Here is a 23,553-nt window from a genome sequence, read left to right on the forward strand (position 1 = left end):
CAAAAGCTTTTGATAAGTCCAGGAAAATGGATGATACGAAAAGACCTTTGTTTCTGTAGTGGTTAACTGTGTTGGTGAAAGACAGAAGAGCGGTGGTGGTACTATGGGAGGGTCTAAAGCCATGGTGGGAATTGGATAGTAGTTTGTTTTGTTGGAGGCATTGCATTAGTTGCACATGAACAACTCTTTCTAAAATTTTTGATAAGGGGGACACAGTATGGCTATTGGGCAATAGCTGGTCAGCTCTAAGCAGTTGCCTCCTTTGTGTAGAGGAATAATGGGGGATGTTTTCCATAAGGTAGGTACTTTGTGTTCTGAAATTGACCTATTTATGAGAATTGACACTGGATATGATATGGCCTCTGCTGACATTTAAAGGAAATCTGCAGGAAGTTTATCGGCTGCTAGTGTGGTTGGTTTTAGCTTCTTAAGGAGGTTTGAAATCCTTTTAGTGGACACTGGTTGCAGGGAAAAGCTAGAGGTGTTATTTGCATTACTGTTGATTGTAGTGGATGACTGCATTGGGATGCCATAGTTTTTTTGGGTACTAGCTACGTTTTGTACTGTTTCTGTAAATAATTTATTAAATTGACTACGGGTATTGTCTTGGTCGTTTGGCAACACAGGGGTGGGAGTAGACGCTTTCCCAGGGTGAAGTAATCCGTTTATGCAGGCCCAGAATTTTTGTGGGTTATGAGTATATTTATCCTGTAGGTTTTTATAGTAGTTGGTTTTGTCAAGTTTAATTAGTCTCTTGGCTTTCTTATGTAGTTCTATGTACTTTTGTCTTAGAGTAGCATTTTTGTCTTTTTGAGATGCTCTCCAGATTTTGTCCCTTTCTTTCATTGTATCTTTTGCATCTTTGGGTAAGCCATGGGGCATGGTAGGTTTTTTGGCCTAATAGTTCTGGAGGGTGCATGGAATGCCCAAGGAGTGACAGAAATGGAGCAAACAGTCCTTGGTTTTGATCAGAGAGCCCTTAGTTTGGGCAGCTAGAAGGCAGTCCTCCAAATAAAGAAAGACTGATTGATTTATTTAATGAACACATAGTCAAGCTGCTATGAATAGCATGCACTTGGTGAACACATGGGGGAGGGGGACTGTGGTGAGATCGAAGGGCAAGACTTTGAATTGAAAGTAACTGGCTCTAAATAGAAGAGTAGACATTTCCACGATACTTTGGTTTTTTTGATGTGAAAGTAGATGCCCTGAAAATCTACAAAGCACTTCCAGTCATTTGTCCTGAGACGAGGTAAAATTAACTGCACTGTGACCATTCTGAATTGGGTCCTTTTGAAGTTCTTGTTCAAATAACTGTGATCTAATACAGGCTTGGGATCCTTAGTTTTCTTTGAAACCAAAAAAACCCAGAATAAAATCCTGACCCTGCCTGTTCTGGTGGGACTGCCTAGATGGCTCTCTTTTTGAAGCAAGGAGACAATTTCCCCTTTTTGCTAGCACTAACAGATGTGGTGATATGTCTGGAAGTGGAAGTTGTTCATTCCCACCTCCCCAGGCTGGAACCTACAGTGTTTGGGTTGCCAGTCAATCTGTAGCCATCTGGGTCACAATCAGGACTTCATTGCTCTTTGCCACACATTTGGCCATCTTTAACCTCTTTTAGCAACTAACCATCTCTTCGATTCCCATCAGTCTGGATTCAGGAGCCACCACCATCATAGTACTGAAAACTGCCCTTGACACTGAAACTGCCCATAAATACTGTGGGTAATGATTTGGTGGTAACAAAGGATCAAGTGTGTTATTTTGTCTGGATGTGCCTTGCCTCTCACCAGCATCTGAACCTGTGAGACATAGGATTCCAACAAAGAATGTGAGCATCTATTGTGGATCTTGTGGTACAGCCTTCTACCAGTTTTATTCAGTTCCTAGGAACAAAGCAGAAAATGGTCTCAGAGATCATCTCTTTCATAAGTCACTCTCTGCTGTGCAGGGTTCTATTGATACAAACTCCTACACTGTTAAGGTCATTAAAATGAACAATCTGAAGAATCTCGGTTATGTAAATAATACACAATTATTTCCTCTCAGGAGTGTATGCCAGTTTCTGATTCTTTGCATAGTATCTTAGATACCATCCTTAAGCAGATGGGGTATAGACATTTGAAACTAAATCCAGATGGCCATTCATGCTATCTTAAGGCCTTTTACATCTCCTTGCTGAAACAAGTTAAGGTCTGTGTCAGCGATGCAGTCTGGACATTGCTCTTAATGAGCACCTGACATTTTAGGGCCAGTTGCAGACAGTTGTTACATCGCTCTTCATATTTCATTTTAGGAAGAATGCGCCAGACACAAGATTAGAACCCAAGGACATTGGTCTCACTGCTTTAGTTAGGGATTTTTGACACTGACCTCCGCTACCTTCAGTGGATACAGAAATCATCAGCTAGACTCCTGATGCATCACCAAAAAAATGCAACTTCTCTAGCTTCCTTCCAGTTCCACCTCTAATTCTAACCCCTTAGTCAATACTCGTATAACACTGCTAGGACACTCTGCTATCTGCTAATCTTTACTTTTCTCTTTACATCTCTACTCTTACTTTATACTTAAGCTACTTATACCTCCTGCTTTTCTTACTTAACCCGTTATCCAATTTCCCATCTCTGTCTCTTCTCCTGTGACTATACTTCCTACTATGTCTAATTTTTGCTCTCTTTATTGCTATACTCCCCTACTGTGGCTAACTTGCTCACAACTCAGCTATATAAAGCAAAAAATGCAACCCCTACTAACAATGCTCACCGTTATGTAATGTCTCAACCGAAAACTGTAAAAGATGTGTTCAGTCTATGTAACTATGTTAAATCTTAAGCTTCAATGCTATGTTACTAGTCAATGTTATGTTCAGTACTATGTAAATTTGCATTAAGCTTGAATGCTGTTACTAGTTAATGTTAAGGTTGGTACTAGCTATGTAAATTTGAATGCTTCTGTATATACCTTATATTTTGCTTAAAAACTTTAACTGTGGAGCTTTTCTACCTTGGCCTCCGCTGAAAATGGGCATGCATCCAGTCAGACTTTCACGGTCAACAAATGTAAAATAAATAAATAAAAATAATAAATAATAAAGCTCATCATGTTCACATCAGTCCTGCGGTGCAGAGTCTGCAGTGGCTTCTCGTGATATACTGGCTGACAAACTACAACATATTTGTGTTAATTTACCAAGATCTAAACAGCTATCGTCTCTATATCTACCAGTGAGAGTAAAAGAGCTGGTAGTGATTACCGGATGCACCTGTCATAAGTAAAAATACTCATCTGTGCAGCAGCTTTACATCTTTCAGAATTCACCACGATGTCAGCTCCAGGGGTGTATCATTATCTTTAGATTTCAAAGGTTCACTAACACCCAAGGCTTTAAAAATGGTGAACAAAACTAACACTGTCATGCCAGAATGCTACCAGAAATTTACCATTTTACTGTCTTCTTGTGCATTTTTTTTGTTTACTGTCTTACTATGCAGTTTTTTTTTGTATCATTTTAAATTGCTTGGTACTTGGTCTGCATGTCCTTTCATTCATACAAACATGACTTGTCAGTGAGAAGTCACACCAAACTGTTCAAAACACTATTCAGTCATGAGGTGCATCGGTGGGATGATAAGAGTTCCTCTTACAGATTATTTTAAAATGTAGAGGTAAAGATCTGAAGAATGATGCAGGTGGTAGCTGACTGAATGCTGCCAACACTCATTCACTTTGCAATTTAAAGCATAGCAATCTAGCACATATGTATGTTTGTACTTAATTCTCAATAACATTTTAGTAAAGAAAAATATAGTATTGTGAAGTTTCTTTAACACAAACTATCACCGTTAATGCACTATACAGTCTCTGCTTCTAAAGCCATTAGAAATTATGTCATGTAATTAAAATTTTAATTGTCTTACTACAAAGCCTGGCACATATTAACATGCACAAAAAACATAATAAAGCAACCAGCTGCTCATCTTACCTTACAAATACTCTGATACTCTTCATTCTCTTCATCATAGCATGCTAGAAGGAAACCTCCATACATCCCTGTGCGCTTTCCTTTACCTAGGTAGGCCCCAATCACCACCAGGTCAAGAGTATCACCAACCCCCTCCAAATAATCTTTCTTCAGCTGTTGAGAAAAACAAAAATTAGGAATTTCACTGTCTGGCCTTGTTCTACATACCAGTACAGCAACTACATAGAGGAACTTTTTTCCATGATTCTCCAATGAAATGGGTTATGCCCAGCTAGAGTTTCCTGGATAACAAAAACAAACAAGTAAATAAACATTTCATGACAATGCTACACCAAAGTGTCTCATTTACAAAAGAAAAGCAGTCTGGTGTGCTATTTAGTACGTAATATTGATACAGTGGAGGGTAGATCCAAACAGATTTGTGCTGGCTCTCTGATGAGCTTTTCTAGTGTTGTTGGGACTGGGCTTATGGTCAAATGATCTGACTCTTGTTTAATTATAAAAAGGAAACACAGAAATCAAATAGAGAAGTGGCTAAGTATAATAGTAGAGGATGTGGGCAGTATAAATATATTAGCTGTGGAAAATTCCTTTTATTTAATCACAATAAGAAGACCCATTAAAGTGCTGTACATTATAATGGTAATTCAAGTGGACTAATTCATGTGGCAACATCTACTTCTTGTCAGGTATTTTACATACGCAAGACAGAATAAGCTTTGAAATATTGAATTATGACTAATGCCCTTGTGAAACAGTTTTCCCTGTGAACACATCAATAATATTTTTCTTTTGAAAAAAAATGCTAAAAATGACATTCGTAGTGACTAGAGTAATTTATTATTACAAAAATTTTTACAAGGCAGATAGATTCCTTGACTCGGTGAATTAGTTTCGATCTGTAGTATTTTTTTAAACAAGGAAACAATGCAATTAATTAGTAAAGCACTGGCTTATGGTAGTCACATGATATGAATAATGGGTTTGAGTATACGTGATTTGCAAATAAATGTTTACTCTGAAGATGTCTGAAAATGTATGGAGGAGAAAAGTGCTTAATATTTAATAAATTATTGCATGGACATAGACTTTTTTCATTTTCTACCTGTATTATGGTTGGCTTATTTTAAGCGTGGCAGTAGATGTGTTCTTGATATGCTAGACTAGTGGTACTTGTGGCAATGTATGACCATAAAGACAGGAAGAGGGTGGGGTGCTGACACTTTATAGCATCATAAGTCCTGCTTGCAAAACACTGTGTGCATGTGCACATGCAGACATAAGTGCAAAATTATTTTTTCTCTCCCTCCATGAAGCTGACCATCAGCTGCTACCATCGCTTTCTCCACGTTCACTTTGCCTACCAGACAGCCTCCCCTAGGCTCAACCTGACCTATGTACGCATCCTGAGAGCAGATTGAGAAAGCTGGTGAAACATCATACTACTGCAAGGGAATGTGCACCACCCTCCCTCAGCCCTGAAAGCTCAGCAATTGCTGCCACTGGAGGGTGCAAACAATCTTCAGCTTATGTACAACCTGTAAAACAAGTGTTAAACCAGCTTACAGTATGGAACTTGCCAGGCTCTTAATCTTAATAAGTCGATTCTGAACCGAGTCTAAGCAGCCTCCCTCTCCCCACCTCCAGAATGGGCGAGCTGGCATTGGCCACTTAAGTTCCATCTTCCCCAACCTGGTCCCTCCAATACCCATGCTGCTAGACTAATATCAGCAGTTTGGGGTACAGTAAGAACTTACTTTTGCAAGTGGCCCCATGCTGCTGAAGAATAATCTTGGTCAAGTTTCACTTACTGTTGATATGTCAACTCTGAAGGCACTGGGCTGAGGATAAAGTAGATGAAAATGGGAAGCCAGTGGTTATAACTTTCTTTTGTAGATATTCAGTGCAAAGATTACTTGGGTGTGTCGCTTGTTGGTTATAACCAAATGCAGCAGTGTACATTTGCCATATGATCTTAAGGAAAGTTCTGTCTTGCATACTAACCAGGTCAGCAGTACAGTTCTTGGGAATGGGTGTTGTATATTACTTGCTACCACTGAGTGGTATTATAAGCCTTTACATCAAACAGTAATATGTAGCAGCAGGTGGCTCAAGATACCATTGCTGTTACTCTTTACATCAGAAAATAATAATAATGAAAAAAAAGGCAACCTACAAGAAAACATAACTCTCTTATGCATGCAAATACATACACACACCTGCTCAAATGACAAAGAACTTTAACTACAGCTGCTAGACAAAGAGGTTGCCAAAACGCAGAAGGACTGAAGGCCAACAATTAATGACTGCAGATGTTTCAATCACAGACAAACTGACAAGGTGAGCACATATATGTTACATCTGATGTAATTCAAGCTCTTTCAGTGGGTTAACTACTGGGAAGAATCTTATGCAGTATATAAACACATTTCCAATGAGGTCATTGTTGCAGAAAAATAAAAATGTGAAAGCTAAGTTAAAAAGTTAATAAGTGCCATTAAAAACTAGGAATGTTCATTTCCGGTAGACTTTCCTCAGTAAAGTCACCTTGATTGGCTACTCTTGTTTGAAGATTTTTCATTTCCTTGTTTTTGGTGACCACAATGTTTGATGGTAGCTGTAGTTCGTTAATCCTCATGTCAAGAGTGGCAACCTGTTGAGAAAACATTGCCACTCAGTGTGTAAGGTCCCTTTCGGATATGGTACTAGAATTAGGTGAAATCTCACCATTACTAGTGTGAATAGTTCCTGTGGCCATTTGTGAATAAAAAACAAGTGTCGTAAGAACAATAAGAAGGTTAGGTAAACTAACCCAACTTAATAAGCCAAACATGAGGCACTAAAAATGAGTATCAGCTGCGTGAATAAACCGTTGTTCCAAGGAAAACACAAACTGAATAACACAAATCACTGGAAAGAGAGTCAAAAAATAACTAAGGAAAAAAACAAATTGGCTCCCTGGAGAATTCGCACCATAAACTCCATACTCCAATGAACGGCACTTAATAAGGCACAAGTGCAAAACAAAAAAAAAAACTTTAATAATAGTGAGTTAAGCTGTTTCATCCCCTTCAGTGTTTGGAACTTCTTCAGAACTATCAGTAACTTCACACACAAGTTCATTTATACTGATGTTTACACTAATTACAATCAATTAAAAACAATTAGGTCCAATTAAATGTCACTATTCAGCAACTTAAAGGCACATGTACCCTTTTTTTAACCATACACATTAAAAATCAAACCAAACACTGAGTGTGCAAACGGATGTAATATGCAACAATAGACTTCTGGAACAGGGTTCAGTTTTGAGCTTTTTAACTGGTTAATTGGGTAAATTGTTGTTTTGATTGTATCTGCTCTATTTTCTGAAAAAAAAAAAAAAAAAAATATATATATATATATATATATATATATATATATATATATATATATATATATTTGTTTCCCACCTTTCTGAACTAGTATAGTCCAGTTTTCAGGTCACTGCTGAATTCAGGGCAGTGTTACAAGCTTCTGTGTTGCCCATACCTTACCTGGATAGAAGGAAGTTTCATTGTTCACCTGTGAGAGAGGGGAGCTTTGAGCAGCCTATCTGTCCCTGGAGGAGTGGCTTCAGCCCAGACAGACGTTAGTAGTTTATTGACCATTATGGGCTAATTTCTCTCTCACTTCCCTGCTATAAAAACCGCATTTGCGCAGTTTTTGCACTTGTATTCCGCTCAGCAAGTGCCTTCCAGGTGTTCTGCAGAGTCTACAGCAGCAGAGAGACAAAAGAGAGACCTTGGAGTGATTAAGTATAATTTTTCTGCTTTTCTTGTCTTACCTAATTCCATCTAAAACACCATTTTTTTTACCGTTTCTGTGATTTAAAAAGTTTGTTATTGCTACATATTGTATTTATTTGCTGCCTGCACTTGAATTAAGTCATTTTTGTGTTTAAATAATCAGTTTAACAGTTGTAGGCTACACACTTAAGTGCAATAGCCTTTTCTGTGCATTTAAAGTGTTGTTTTGATTGCATCTGCTCTATTTTCTGAAAATAAATAAATATATATATATATATATATATATATATATATATATATATATTTGTTTCCCGCGGTTTTCAGGTTATTGCTGAATCCAGGGTTGTTACAAGTTTCTGTGTTGCTCATACCTTACTTGGATAGAAGGAAGTTTCTCTGATCACCTGTGAGAGAGAGGGGAGCTTTGAGCTGCCTATCAGTCCCTGGAGGAGTGGTTTCAGCCCAGAAGTTAGTAGTTTATTGGCCATTTTTCGCTAATATTGATTGTATCTGCTCTATTTTCTGAAAAAATATACTTGTTTCCTGCCTTTCTGAACTAGTATAGTCCAGTTTTCAGGTTATTGCTGAATCCAGGGCTATGTTACAAGTTTCTGTGTTGCCCATACCTTACTTGGATAGAAGGAAGTTTCTCTGTTCAGCTATGAGAGAGGGGAGCTTTGAGCAGCCTATCTGTCCCTGGAGGAGTGGTTTCAGCCCAGACGTTAGTACTTTATTGGCCATTTTTGGCTAATATTGATTGTATCTGCTCTATTTTCTGAAAAAAAATACTTGTTTCCTGCCTTTCTGAACCAGTATAGTCCAGTTTTCAGGTTATTGCTGAATCCAGGGCTATGTTACAAGTTTCTGTGTTGCCCATACCTTACTTGGATAGAAGAAAGTTTCTCTGTTCAGCTGTGAGATAGGGGAGCTTTGAGCAGCCTATCTGTCCCCGGAGGAGTGGTTTCATCCCAGACGTTAATAGTTTATTGGCCATTTTGGGCTAATTTGGATTGTATCTGCTCTATTTTCTGAAAAAACAAAAAAATATACTTGTTTCCCACCTTTCTGAACTAGTATAGTCCAGTTTTCAGGTTATTGCTGAACCCAGGGCTGTGTTACAAGTTTCTGTGTTGCCCATAACTTACTTGGATAGAAGGAAGTTTCACTGTTCACCTGTGAGGGAGGGGAGCTTTGAGCAGCCTATCTGTCCCTGGAGGAGTGGTTTCAGCTCAGAAGTTAGTAGTTTATTGGCCATTTGGGCTGATTTTGATTATATCTGCTCTATTTTCTGAAAAAACAAAAAAACAAAAATTTATACTTGTTTCACGCCTTCCTGAACTAGTATAGTCCAGTTTTCAGGTTATTGCTGAACCCAGGGCTGTGTTACAAGTTTCTGTGTAGCCCATAACTTACTTGGATAGAAGGAAGTTTCTCTGTTCACCTGTGAGAGGGGGGAGCTTTGAGCAGCCTATCTGTCCCTGGAGGAGTAATTTCAGCCCAGAAGTTAGTAGCTTATTGGCCATTTTGGGCTAATTTTGTTTGTATCTGCTCTATTTTCCGGAAAAAAAAAATACTTGTTTCCCACCTTTCTGAACTAGTATAGTCCAATTTTCAGGTTATTGCTGAATCCACAGCTATGTTACAAGTTTCTGTGTTGCCCATACCTTACTTGGATAGAAGGAAGTTTCTCTGTTCACCTGTGAGAGAGGGGAGCTTTGAGCAGCCTATCTTGTCCTTGGAGGAGTGATTTCAGCCCAGAAGTTAGTAGTTTATCGGCCATTCTGGGCTAATTTCTATCTCTTTCACTTCCCTGCTATAAAAACTGCATTTGCGCGGTTTTGCGCACCGGGCAGTGCCGGTTAGCTACAGTTAAACTATTCTCGGCTCCACAAAGTCTACTCTTCAATTTTCCCCTTGGAACTAGACAAACCTTCAACTTTAGCACTCTAACCATTCATTTCACAGTCAAGCACTTGCTTAAAACTCATAGCAAGCACTAATTAACACTAGCAGTAGACCCCCCTATACTGTCCAGAAGGACAAGGCTCTCTATTCATCCCCACCGGCCAATCAGAAAACAGCTTACTCTACCTATTCAGGCATGTCCAAAGGGCAGTTTCCGATGTACTCTCCAGTCCAACTGGTGAATCTGGGCATTTGGAGGCAATGTTACAACTGCTTCATGTACACAGACAACCTTCTCCCTCCTACCCCCAAACACTAATATAGGTGAGAAATGCAATTATACAGCCAAACTGGAGGCAAAGCTCTCTCAACCCAAGACTGAAACTGACAGTCAAGAGGAAAAGGGTAATATTTGCGACACACCACCAGTCTCACATAGACCTAATAAACCAACACCGGCAAATCACACATGAATACATGAAAACATACTCGGAGGCTCTAAATAAAAATCTGCAAAAGCAACAGAGACCTCCAAAGCAGACATCCAAGCAACCTCCACCCCCCCATCACCAACCATGAAACACATACTTCACATAATCACTGTGCCACTCAATCACAGCCCTTACGGCAAAATAACATACCCAACACACTAGTAATAGGTGACTCTATAGTCAGGCACACTGATGTCCCACTAACTAGGCTGGATAAGGAGAAGGTTACAGTTAGCTGCCTGTCAGGTGCCAGGATCCGCCACATAATACAAGCACTCAGGTCACTCCAGAACAAGTACAAATATGACTCTGTCATTGTCCATGTTGGTGTGAATGACCTCAGATGTACCTCCCTGGACTACATGAAAAGAGACATGAAAGAGCACTCTGATCATGTAGCCCAAACCGGTATGACCCTGAGTAGCATCCTGCCCTCACCAAGAATGATGTTACAGTATAAAGAAAAAAGTATCAATTTCAACAACTGGCTAAGTTTCTGGTGTCATTCAAAGGGGATCCAGTATCTGTCTGCCTGGGATGACATGCTCAAGAAGCCACGTTGCTTCGCAAGAGATGGCTTGCACCTGTCACCCTTAGATTTTCGAATACTGGCCAAGGCTCTTGCCGCCCCCATAGTGCCTTTTTTAGGCAAGGCTCTAAAGATAAACCCACCATCATAAATAGCACAAGTAACCAAAAACAGGGGGCAATGCACACAATGCATCAGAGATCATCCCACAGAACAAGGGTGAGAGACTTCTGCATTCTTTGGACATAGACAGCTACTTTCAGAAAGACTGAGCAACTTTTAGGGGCATATGCTGCAGGATCAAAACCGCAATCCAAATTGTAGCTTGCTACAAATCACCCACCATGACCCAGGACCCCCATTACGCATTTCTGGAGACACTGGGAAATATGAAGGTCCTATCACACACCATAATACTGGGTGATTTCAATTACCCAATCATAAACTGGGAGAACTACTCAAGTACCAACTCCCTTGCTCAACGCTTCCTAGAATTTATAAACTTGAATGCCCTGGATCCGCTGTTCAACACCCCCACCAGAGGGAACAACATATTGGACCTGGTCATCACCAACATGGGCGACCGGTGTTCCACACCAGAGGTCAACCCCTCGCTGGTTAGATCAGACCATAGACTAATCACTCTGGATATCCACATTCCACCCCCACCTCCAATCAAGGAAACCAGAGTGAAAAACTTTTCAAAAGCAAACTTCACGTTACTTAAGACCGAGGTGGAAAGTTTCACAGCCCCCATGCTAAAGGGCAATGCTGTCCAAGCTGCTGAAACCTTTACAAAGGCACTCTATGAGCATCTGCAGGAATGCATGGATCGTGCTATCCCAAGTAAAACCAAGACTTACTCCTCCAAGAAAAGGAAACCAGTCTGGTGGACCCCTGCCATAAACAAGCTATACAACAGTACAACAGAAGGAGGAACCTAGTACAGAAAAGACTAAAATCCCAAGAAGGAAAGACATCCCTGATCAGTATCAGCAAGAAACTACGATCTCACATTAAATCATACAAGGCTAGTTTCAAAAGAAAAATTGCCAATGACTCCAAAGATAACCACAAAGCGTTCTTTAGCTACGTCAAGAATCTAAGTGGAAACTCTCAGATCTGTTCTGAGTTAGTGCAGAATGGCACAAAATATACTGAACCGACTGATATTGCCAACATTCTAGCAGATGGGTTTAGTGCAAACTTCACCCCCCACTCACCCCCTTAAAGGGCCCATAACCATATCAGAAGAATGTAGGGCCCCATCAATCACAGACACAGGTTAAAATAGCCCTATCCAAAGCCAAAAACACAGCTTCAATGGGACGGGAAGGTGTCCCAGGCTGTGTCTTACAAGAGCTCTAAAATGAACTAACCCCTCACCTAAACACACTGTTCAAACTCAGCCTCTCTACAGGCTACGTACCCACAGAGTGGTGCACAGCAACAGTTATCCCTCTCCAAAAAGGTGGAGCCACAACAGACCCCAGGAACTATTGCTCTATAAGCCTGACTAGCCTGGTCTGCAAGGCTATGGAGCGCATCATCATGGAACTCATTAACAGAGACATTGGGAACCTCCAAACCTTGGACCCTACCCAGTTTGGCTTTGTTAAGGGCAGATCATGCTTCCTAAACCTGGTGGACTTCTTTGAGACAGTTACCAAGGCATTAGACAAGGGAAAGGAGGTCCACACAGCCTAACTAGACCGCACAAAGGCTTCTGACACCATTCCCCATTCTAGTATTATAGACAAGCTCACCAGCTTGAACATAAACCCCTACATCACGAGATGGGTTGCCAACTGGCTCATGGACAGAACCCACATGGTGAGAGTTGCAGACTCTGTGTCCGACTCTAAACTGGTTAAAAGTGGCATCCCCCAGAGCTCAGTCCTAGGACCCCTCCTTTTCGGTATATACTTCTCAGAGGTACAGGCAAGCATATGAGGACTATGGCTGACCAAGTTCACAGACGACTGGATTCTCCGGCTGATACAGACACCCTCTAGAAGGGTCTCACTGAGATGGATACCTGGTGTCAAAATCATGGCCTCAAGCTAAATGCCAAAAAGTGCAAAGTCATCCCCTTTGGAAAAAATAAAGTACCCGTGAACTACCACATAGGTGGTAGTCCCCTAAATACAGAAAATGTAATAAGGGATCTGGGGACACAAGTACATAGTAATCTCTCCTTTGATAATCATATTGCCAAGGTGGTTAGAAAATTCTTCTATGTGGCCCACCTAATCACAAAAGGGTTCACATCTAGAACAAGAGGTTATTGTGCCTCTCTACTCATCACTCATTAGACCCATCATAGAATACAACGCCCCATTTGGGATGTACCTTAAAAGACACCTGAAACAGCTGGAAAGACCACAAAAGTACCTCAACAAGAGTATTACTGGCCTCAAACAGATGCCCTATGTAGCCCAACTCAAGAAACTCCAGCTGTACTCTGTTGCATACCGCTTACTCAGAGGTAATCTCTGCCTGACATACAAGGCCATGTCCAACCCAGAACTGATGGACATGCTCCACCTAAAAAAAAACAAATCCCGGAGAGACACACACTCTAGAGATATAAACCTCAGCACAATGATAAATAAGACATGCTGGAGGGATAGATTTCTGTCCCAGAGTCTCCCCATGCTGTGGAACAGGATTCCAATATACATCAGGCAGAGCCCCTCACTAACACTCTTCAAGAGAAACCTTGACGGGTGGATGGGAAAAGTACAGTTGTGTACCTACCATAAATGTAGATGTTCGAGTGTATTCACTGTTGCAGTCATTACTCTTGGGTTATCCTGCCGGAAGGCTACCCGCAGTCGGCCTGAATTCCAAAGTCTTGGTCCAGCGTCAGTTGCTGTCACCTCTTCCCTGATGTCAGTGCGCCAGGGGTATAAAAGATGCAGCAGATGCCATTTTCTTCAGTTTTTCTTGCCCCAGATGTCAGGTGCCCCCAAAAGGGTAGGCTAAAAAATTATGCCAATAAACATGCATGCACTAAGGTAAACATTTCCTTCATCTACAAGCAAATACACCACATAGGTTGTATAGAATAGAGAAGTACAGGTAAGACCCAGCAAAAGAAAGGGGGATGGTGGGAGGGTAACCTGGACTGCAATAGTGAATACAGTCGAACATCTACATTTATGGTAGGTACACAACTGTACTATGTTCATCGTGTTTCAATGTTGCAGTCATTACTCTTGGGTTGAATCCCAAAGCTGAGGATGGGTGGCTGGGGCTAAATAGGATTAGGAGAGGCTATGAGGCCTTGCAGAACTGCAGTGGCAAAGCCTGCTCTGGATTTAGAGTAGAGAGGTAAGTGGAAGTGCTTTGTAAAGTGTGCACTGAACTCCAAGTTGCAGCCTCTAAGATGTCTTTGGTTGGTACTCCTCTGAGGAAGGCTGCTGAAGTGGCTGTTGCTCTGGTTTGGCCTAATGCCCTTAGGCACTGATTTGCCATGTTGCGAGTAGCAGAAACTAATGCAATGGCCTATCCATTTTAAAATAGTCTGTTTTGAAATAGCCTTTCCTTGTGATCCTGCAGCATATGCCACTAAAAGTTGCTCAGTCTTTCTGAAAGCATTAGTTCTGTCCAAGTAGAAGTGTAGCTGTCTGTGTATGTCCAAAGAATGCAGAAGTCTCTCACCCTTGTTCTGTGGGTCTGGATAAAAGGTAGGCAGGTGAATGGTTTGGTTAAGGCCCACACTGGACACCACCTTAAACATAAATGTCGGGTTTGTCCTTAGAGAAACCCTGGCTGGATGGAAAATGATAAAAGGTTCCACAGCCATGAGTGCCTGTAACTCCGAGACTCATCTTGCAGAGGCTATTGCTAGGAGCAGAGCTGTTTTCCAGTATAAGAATTTTATATCAGCTGTTGAGGCTGGCTCAAAAGGAGGCAGTGTGAGTTTTTCCAAGACATAATTGAGGTCCCATGCAGGTATTGGTGCTTTTCTTGGAGGTCTTATGTTTTTGGCCTCTCTGAGGTACTGCCTTATTAAAGGATGAGAAAAGATAGGTGGGTTCCGTACTGTAATAGTCTGAAATGGCAGAGACATGGATCTTAATTGATGAAAAGGACAGGCCTTTGTCCAGCATCTCAGTTAAGTATTATAAAATCTGAGGAATATTTGGTACAAATGTGTCAATTCCTTGTGCCTGGTTCCAAGCACAGAATCTCTTCCATTTTTCTGCATAAGATTTTCTGGTACTGGGCCTCCTGGCCTCAAAAATAACATCCATCACAGCTTTGGAGAGAGGAGTGTTCTGAATGGTACATTATCCGCCATGCTGCCAGATTTAAGGTCCTGAGTTGGCTGTGCAGGATCTGATTGTTTTTTGGGGTCAGTAAGTGAGGACTTTGAGGCAATGTCCAGGCTGGACCTTGAGACAAGTTCTTTAGGATTGGGTACCAGTGATGGCGTGGCCATTCTGGTTCAATCAGTATCATTTTTGGCTTCTCTTGTATGACTTTTAGGAGTACCTTGGGGAGGAGAGGCAGTGGAGGAAAGGCATATACTGTTAGGTTTTTCCAGCTGAAGGATAAGGCATCCAGTTTCCATGCTTGCTTGTGACAAGTTCTTGTGCAGAATCTCTGTAGTTGGTAGTTGTGAGGGGAGGCAAATAGATCTATGTCTGGGCATCCCCATTTCCTTGTTATCATGCTGAAGACTTGTGGATCCAGTTTCCACTCGTGGGGATCCATGAGGTTTCTGTTTAGTTTGTCTGCCAGAGTATTTATCTTTCCTGGCAGGAATTGTGCTTGCAGGTGAACTTGATAAGTCAATGCTGTGTCCCACAAAGTCATGGCTTGTCTGCAGAGTGGGTAGGAATGTGTGCCTCCCTGCTTGTTTATGTACCACATGACTGCAGTATTGTCCGTCTTTATCAGTAGCTGTCCTGGATGAAGTAGATCCTTGAAAGCTGTCAGGGCATTCTGAACAGCTAGCATCTCTTTTTGATTGATATGAAGATGCATCTGGCTTCCGGGCCATGTGCCCTGAATACATTTTCCTGCCATGTGGGCCCCCCAGGCATAATCTGATGCATGCGTTGCTAGTGTCAGCCTGGCTGTGGGTAAAGTGAATGGCTGTCCCTTGTTGTGGTGACAGGCCTGTGCCCACCATGGAAACTCCTGCTGCAGGCAGGGAATGAGGGTAATTAATGTTTCCAGGCTGTGGCAATGTTGAGTCCAAACACTTTTTAGATACCATTGTAGTTTCCTCATATGCAGTCTGGCATATGGAATTAGCAGGATGCCATGAAGCCCAAAGCCTGCAGAATTTTTCTTGCAGATAACTGGGTCTTTGTTGCCAACATTTTGAAGTAAGAAGTCAGTTGCCTTTGTTTGTCTGGCGTGAGATAAGCCATCTGGGCAGTTGTATTTAAGCTTGCACCCAGGAATATTATCTCTTGAGAGGGTACTAGTTATGATTTGTTTTCGTTTACTGTGTACCCTAGGCAAATTAGTAATCTTTTTACAAACGCCAGAAGCTTTAGTACAATGTCCTTGTTCTCTGCTTGAATAAGGCAGTCGTCCAAGTAAGGATATATTTGAATTCCTCTTTGTCTGCAAAATGGAATTACTGGTGCCAGGCATTTTGTGAAGACCCTGGGCACAGTAGATAAGCCAAAGGGCAGTGCAGAGAATTGGAAGTGCATTGAGCCAGCTATGAATCTGAGGTATCTTCTGCAAGATTGTCTGATTGGGACATGCAGGTATGCCTCTTTTAGGTCCAAAGTTACAAGCCAAGCCTTCTTTGCCCAGCATGGGCAAAAGCTGCTGCAGAATCAACATTTTGAATTTTAGAACATCCAGAAATGTGTTTAGAATAGACAGGTCCAGTATTGATCTCCAGGCTTTTTCCTTTCTGGGTACCAAGAAAAGTCTCGAGTAAAATCCTTGTCCCTGCTCTTGCTGTGGTACTCACTGAATGGCCCTCATGTCCATGAGGGATGAAACTTGCTTTTGTGCCTCTGCCCATTGATTGTGTGGCAGGTCTGGCATACCTTTTGCCCTTGGCAGGGTGTGAAAGTGGAACCTGTAGCCCTGAGACACTATATTCAAGACCCATTTGTCCTGGGTGATCATGTGCCAATTTTGTGAAAAAAGTACTAGTTTTCCATCTAAGGGGGCCGCCAAAAGATAAGTGCTTGGTGCTGGCAGAGGAAAGTCATTGGGACTGTTTCCTGTATGGCTGTGATTTGTCTTCTCCGCTTTTGGAGGTAGAAGCACCCCATTGTTTAGGCCTGTATGAGCCTTGGGGCTGGGATCTGCCTCTGGGGTGACTGTATCTGCCTCTTTGTGGCCTGTCTGACACTGGAAAGGACCAATTATTTGTAGGCCAGTTTCTGCTAAATCTGGGTGGCTGCACCTGTAAGAAATCCTTAACCGTCTGCATAGATTTCGCTTTGTCCTCCATTTTCTTCAACACCTCTTCTGCTTTAACACCAAAGTAGCATGTTGTAATGGAGCATCTAAAACTTTGCTTTAAGATGATCAGGCAGAGACTGTTCCTTTAACCAAGCATGCCGCCTAATGACAGAACCTGTCACAGCAGCCCTGCAAGAGGCCTCCAGAGAATCAAAACCACATTGCAAAGTATGCTTTCCCACTTATTCAGTTGCATACAATAAATCCTGCAGTTCCTTGTTTTCTGCACATTCAGAATTTGTTAACATTTTCTGTTTAAGCAGTGACATTAAGTATTGCTAATATTTAAGCATATGAAATTGACAATTTAAAGCCCTCACAGCCAAGGTAGCAGAAGTGTAAACCTTTTTCCCCCATCTGTCCAGTGCCCTTGAATCCCTATCAGAGGGGATAGTTTTTTTTTTGCAGTGGAAGCCTTGACCTCTCTGGGACCCTGAGAAATAGTTTGAGTCAGCAGCAGGGTTTTTATAAAGAAATTTATGTGAATCTGGAACCCTGTAGTATCTGTCCAGCTTAACTGGTGCAGGGGGTAAAGAGTCAGTAGACAGGCCGGACTCTGAAAATACATCATCTACAATGTCTAAAACAGGGGGGATAGCAAGAGGTCTGTGCTGAGATAGTAATAGAAAGTCTCTGAGCCTTTTCTTAGATTCTGAGTAGTCTTGGCTCTCCCACTGGAAGTGCTCCCTCACGGTATGCAGGGTTTCCCCAAAAGAATAATCCTCAGGAGGGGAGGCTGAAGGGATAGATTCTTCAGCATCGGAATCCTCATAGGGAGGGAGACAGTATTCCTGTTCAGAAGAGGAGTCGGAGGAAATGGAAACCTGATCTGAAGATTCATATTCTGTCTCTTGCCTAGGCCTCTTATCAGGAGGGGGATGGGAACCCCCTGATCAAAGTAATTAGGTCTTCGGCCATTTTGAGCATCTGTTTTTTAGGCATGGAGGCCTGTCCATGGGCTTGCTGCACTTGTTTCTTTATATTTAGTGGTGCTTTAGTCTTTGCCTTTGAAGCTGTAGTCTGTTTTACATATAACTGTGTAGGCCTGAAAACACCCTCAGAAGCCAATGCCTGCTCAGCGGCTCCGGACCCATCTGAGGGAATATTTTCCAAGTGTTCAATACCTTGAGTTTCCAGCGGCCTAGTCTGCTCCACGTGGGAGTCGGAAGCGGCCTGCCGCTCTGAGGTAGCGGGCGTCAGGGGCTGCAAAAGCGCCTCACTGAGAACCGGCGATTGGCTTAGAAGAAGCCTCGTTGTCAGTTTTGGACCTCGGATGCTTGTCCTTTTCCTTGCGTTTCTTGTGAATTGCGGTAGTCGGATGGCTATCCGACGACATTGTGTAATTAAATCTTCGGCCAAAGTAATGAAATGCAAAATCGTACTGACGCTTAATAGTGCGTTGGTTAAATCTAGCACAAAACCTGCAATTAGCAACGTTGTGATCAGGGCCTAGGCAAGGAATACAATAAGAATGGAAGTCCTTATGAGGTATTTGCTTCCCACAAGAAAAACAATTAACTTTTTCTGACATCGGTCTGGAGCAAGAAAAAAGTTTCCCCAATGGGGTACTTAGCTTTAAATGAAGACTTCAGATCTGAAATTTGAACACGAAAATCTCAGGAGTCGGCCGACCCGCACTTGCGAACTGCTTCTGCTTCACGCACCGCGCGGCAAGAAAGACTGGGGAAAATGGCGTTGGCTGCATCGTTTTATACCCCTGGCACACTGACGTCAGGGAAGAGGCAACAGCAACCGACGCCGGACCAAGACTTTGGAATTCAGGCTGACTGCGGGTAGCCTGCCAGCAGGATAACCCAAGAGTAATGACTGCAACAGTGAAACACGATGAACATCAGAAAATTTACCCCGGGGATCACTGCAGTGGCTCTGCTGGACAGTGGCACAGAGAACTAATGGCTCTGCTGGACAGAGGCACAGGCAACTAATCTAAGGGGGTGGCGAAAGCCAACACATTCTGGCTAGGCTTAAAATACCCTTGGGTAGATAGCCTAGTACTTACCTATGAACAATTCTAAAATACTAAAAACTCACTGCCTAACTGGTATATATTCATTTAAAAGTTATTCAACACAATGGTTGTCATATTATTTAAATAATCAAAGCCTTCTAATTCAGTATGGGCATCACTGAAACACTGTCATTAATGCCCAGTTGCATACAAGCTTTTAATTTAATGATCAAAGAAAATTCTCTGAGCTCAATAAGATAAGGCACATGTAGACAATGCCCATACATTTTAAAATTAGATTCTGTTTTTTTTTTTTTTTTTTTTTTTTTTTGAAAGAGGTTGGTTACACAGTTAAGTTGGTTAGGGGCAACTGTAATACCAAAGGACTGATATATATTTCCATCTGTGACCAATATGGTGTTTACTATGTGGGTAAAACTGGGAGAAATTTGAAGACAAGAATTTATGAATACGTATATGCAATTTCTAAAGGGAATGTGAATAATTCCCTGTTTAAACACTCAGTACAGTGTTCTGGTTTTTACTAAATTTAGGTTTGGAATTCTGGAACTGGTACCTTTGAACCCAAGGGAAGGGTGGTGAGAACTTCTTATTGAGAGTTTGTCAGAGCATGTCCTGTCCAAAAATGTATTCTATTTCCACAGCAAATGTTATTTACAGTTGAAAGTACAGCTATGGGTGTATCTTTTTGCACCCATATATGCTGATCTGTTGATGGGTTACCTTGACATATATGACAGTAATCGTAATATTTTTCTTGAGGAAATAGACATCTGGCGGAGGTTTTTGGACGGCTGCTGGATGGTGTGGAAATTGGATGTTATATATCTACAGAACTTTGTCCAGTATTTGTATGAAAACAAATGGGGCATAAGGTTTACAATTAATTATGAGATCATATTCTGATTTCAGGCACTCCTACTGTGTACAAAGACAGCATCTGGCAAACAGAAGAAAAAAAAAATCTTAAGTTTGTTTCCTGCCTTTCCTGTTAAATGGTATAGACTATTTGTAGGCTTCTGAGCCCCCAAGCCCTTCTGTGTTGGAGGGTAGCCTTCTTGTTTAGTTTTTTTTTTTTCTTTCTTATAACTAGCCAGTTTTCTAGTTTCAGCACTGAAATATGTTTCTTTGAACTCGGCACTTGTTCAGAACTCATTGTAAGCACTACATAAGCTGCAAATTACTACAGCACTCAACTTTCCTCACTTGTCTAGCGGAAAGCAGTTTTTAGTACTTAATAAATAAGCACTTATCCAGGCATGTCTAAGGGTCAGCTTCCAGTGATTTCTCCTGTCTACCTGATGAATCTGGGCATCTTGGGGCAATGCAGCAATTGCCTCATGTACACAGACAACCCTCTCCTCCTACCACCCAACACTACAACCTGTGAGACATGCACTTATATAGCCAAACTGGAAGCAAAGCTCTCTTCACCCAAGACTGGACTAGACAGTCAAGAGGAGAGGGTAAACACTTGCACCACACCACACTCATCACATAGTCCCTCAAAACCCACACCACCAAAACACACACATAGAAACACAAAACACACACCTACATTCGCGGAGGCTCTCAATAAAAACCTGCCCAAGCATCAGGGACATCCAAAGCATAAACACAAGCAAACTCCACCCCCCAACACAACACAAATGACACATAGCCCACAAACTCAGTGTGCCACTCAACCATAGCCCATAAGGCATAACAACGTACCCAACACTCTAGTCATAGGTGACTCTATAGTCAGGCAACACTGATGTTCCACTCACTAGACTAAACAAGGAGAAAGTTACTGTCAGCTGCCTGTCAGGTGCCAGGATCCACCACATAACGCATGCACTCAGGTCACTCTACAATAAGTACAAATATGACACTGTCATTGTCCATGCTGGTTTGAATGACCTGAGACGTACCTCCCTGGACTACATGAAGAGAGACATGGAGGAGCTCTCCGATCTTGTATCCCAGGCAGGTATGACCCTAACCCTGAGTAGCATCCTGCCATCCCCCAGAATGATACCACAGTACAAAGACAAAATGACTGACTTCAACAACTGGCTAAGCTTCTGGTGTCATTCTAAGGGGATCCAGTATTTGTCTGCCTGGGACGACATGATCGACAGTCCACAATGCTTTGCCAGAGATGGCCTGCACCTGTCGCCCTTATGATTCCGGATACTGGCTAGGACTCTTGCCACCCCTATAGTGCCTTTTTTAGGCAAGGTTCAAATGACAAATTCACCACCGTAACCGGTGCAAGCAAGCAAAATCTGAGGGTAATGCTACTCAATGCTAGAAGTCTAAACCTCAAAATGCACTCACTCGAGGCACTCCTTAAAATGGAGAACATTGACATCTGTGCAGTGACAGAGACCTGGTTCAAAGCTCCAGAGAGCACCTCTGCATTACCAGGCTTCAATTCATACCACACCTTTCGGCCACCTAACCCAGAAAGAAGCACTAAAGGCAGAGGCGTGCCCATATTCATTAAGGATATCCACACCTCCAGGCTAGTTACACAGCATAATGCATCCGAGATTATCCAAGTGCAACTAACTCTGGGCAAGACCGCAATCCAAATTGTAGCTTGCTACAGACCCCCCACCATGCCCCAGGATTCACAATCCTCATTTCTTGATACACTGGAAAGTATTAGGGTACAACCCAACACCCTAATAATGGGCAATTTCAACTACCCCACCATTAACTGGGAAAATTACTCATGTACCAACTCTTTTGCTCAACGTTTTCTAGAATTCACAAATTCCAACGCCTTGGATCAACTTATTCACCCCCCACCAGGGGCAGCAATATCCTAGACCTGGTCATCACCAACATGGGAAACCAGTGTTCCACACCAGAGGTCAATTCCTCGTTGGTCCAATCCGACCACAAGCTAATCAGCCTAGACATCCACATCCCACCCCCAGCCCCAATTAGGGAAACCATCGTAAAAAACTTCTCAAAAGCCAACTTCACACTTCTTAAGACAGAAGTGGCAAACGTCATGACACCCATGCAGACGGACAATACAGGCCGAATCCTACACAAATGCACTTTATAAGCACTTACACAAGTGCATGGACCATGCTATCCCTAATAGAACCAAGATGTTATCCTCCAAAAAAAGGAAGCCAATCTGGTGGTCCTCTGCCATAAACAAACTCTACAACAGAAGAAAGAAACTGTTGCAAAAAAGAGTAAAATCCCATGACTGGAGGAACTCCCTGGTCAACCTCAGTAAGAAGTTGAGATCGATCATAAAATCCTCCAAAGCTAGTTACGAAAACAAAATTGCCACTGACTCTAAAGACAACCACAAAGCATTCTATAGCTATGTCAAGAATCTAAATGGGAACACTCAGATCTGCTCTGAGTTACAGCATAATGGCACTAAATATACAGAACCAACTGATAGTGCCAACATCTTAGCAGACAGGTTCAGTGCTAACTTTACCCTCTTCTCACCCCCTAGAGGGCCCATCTCTATACCGGAAGAATGCAAAGTTCCTATAATCACGGCTGCACAGGTAAAAAACACACTCTCCAAAGCCAAGAACACAGCATCCATGGGACCTGACAATATCCCAGACTGCGTTCTACACGAACTACAGAATGAACTGGCACCCTACCCAAGTACCATGTTCAATCATAGCCTCACCTCAGGCTTTGTACCCACTGAGTGGCGCACCGTGACAGTTATCCCACTCCACAAAGGGGGAGCCATGACGGACCATGGGAACTACAGCCCCATTAGCCTGACGAGCCTGGTCTGCAAGGCCATGGAACTCATAAACAAAGACATTGGTAATCTCCAAACTCTGGACCCTACTCAGTTTGGATTTGTAAAAGGCAGATCATGTCTCCTAAACCTGATTGACTTCTTTGAAGCAGTCACCAAAGCCACAGATGATGGTAGAATGGTTCACACAGCTTATCTAGATCTCGCCAAGGCTTTCGACACCATCCCCCACTCTGGAATTATAGATAAGCTCACTAAACTAGGTATAAATCCCTATGTCATAAGATGGGTTGCCGACTGGCTCACGGACAGAACCCACACTGTGAAAGTAGCAGATACGAAATCCGACATCAGACCAGTGACAAGTGGAGTACCACAGGGTTCAGTCCTGGGTCCTCTCCTGTTTGGTATCTACTTCTCTGAAGTGCAGGCCAACACAGAAGGTCTTTGGCTAACAAAGTTTGCAGATGACTGCAAATTAGGAGCCATAATCGAAACTCCTAACGATGTGGACAAACTACAAAAGGGCCTCACTGAGACAGATTATTGGTGTCAAAGCCATGGCCTGAAGCTCAATGCCAAAAAGTGTATTGTCATCCCCTTTGGTAAAAACTCTGTACCCATGAACTACCACATAGCTGGTAGTCTACTTAATGCCGAAAATGTG

The 23,553-nt window shown here is 42.2% G+C and overlaps 1 protein-coding gene across 1 annotated transcript in view; it reads right to left on the bottom strand.

Annotated features, from left to right (window-relative positions):
• Positions 1–23,553, bottom strand: part of LIG1 (DNA ligase 1) — a gene marked incomplete in the record, with an annotated part of 1,422,011 nt that overhangs the window by 232,961 nt on the left and 1,165,497 nt on the right. Inside the window, 1 exon segment of the mRNA XM_044078332.1 lies at positions 3,989–4,141. Coding sequence (XP_043934267.1) covers positions 3,989–4,141 — 153 coding nt within the window.

Source organism: Protopterus annectens, chromosome 1.part1 (assembly GCF_019279795.1).
Source record: "Protopterus annectens isolate FY-2018-M chromosome 1.part1, PAN1.0, whole genome shotgun sequence".
NCBI classification, from domain to species: Eukaryota; Metazoa; Chordata; order Ceratodontiformes; family Protopteridae; genus Protopterus; species Protopterus annectens.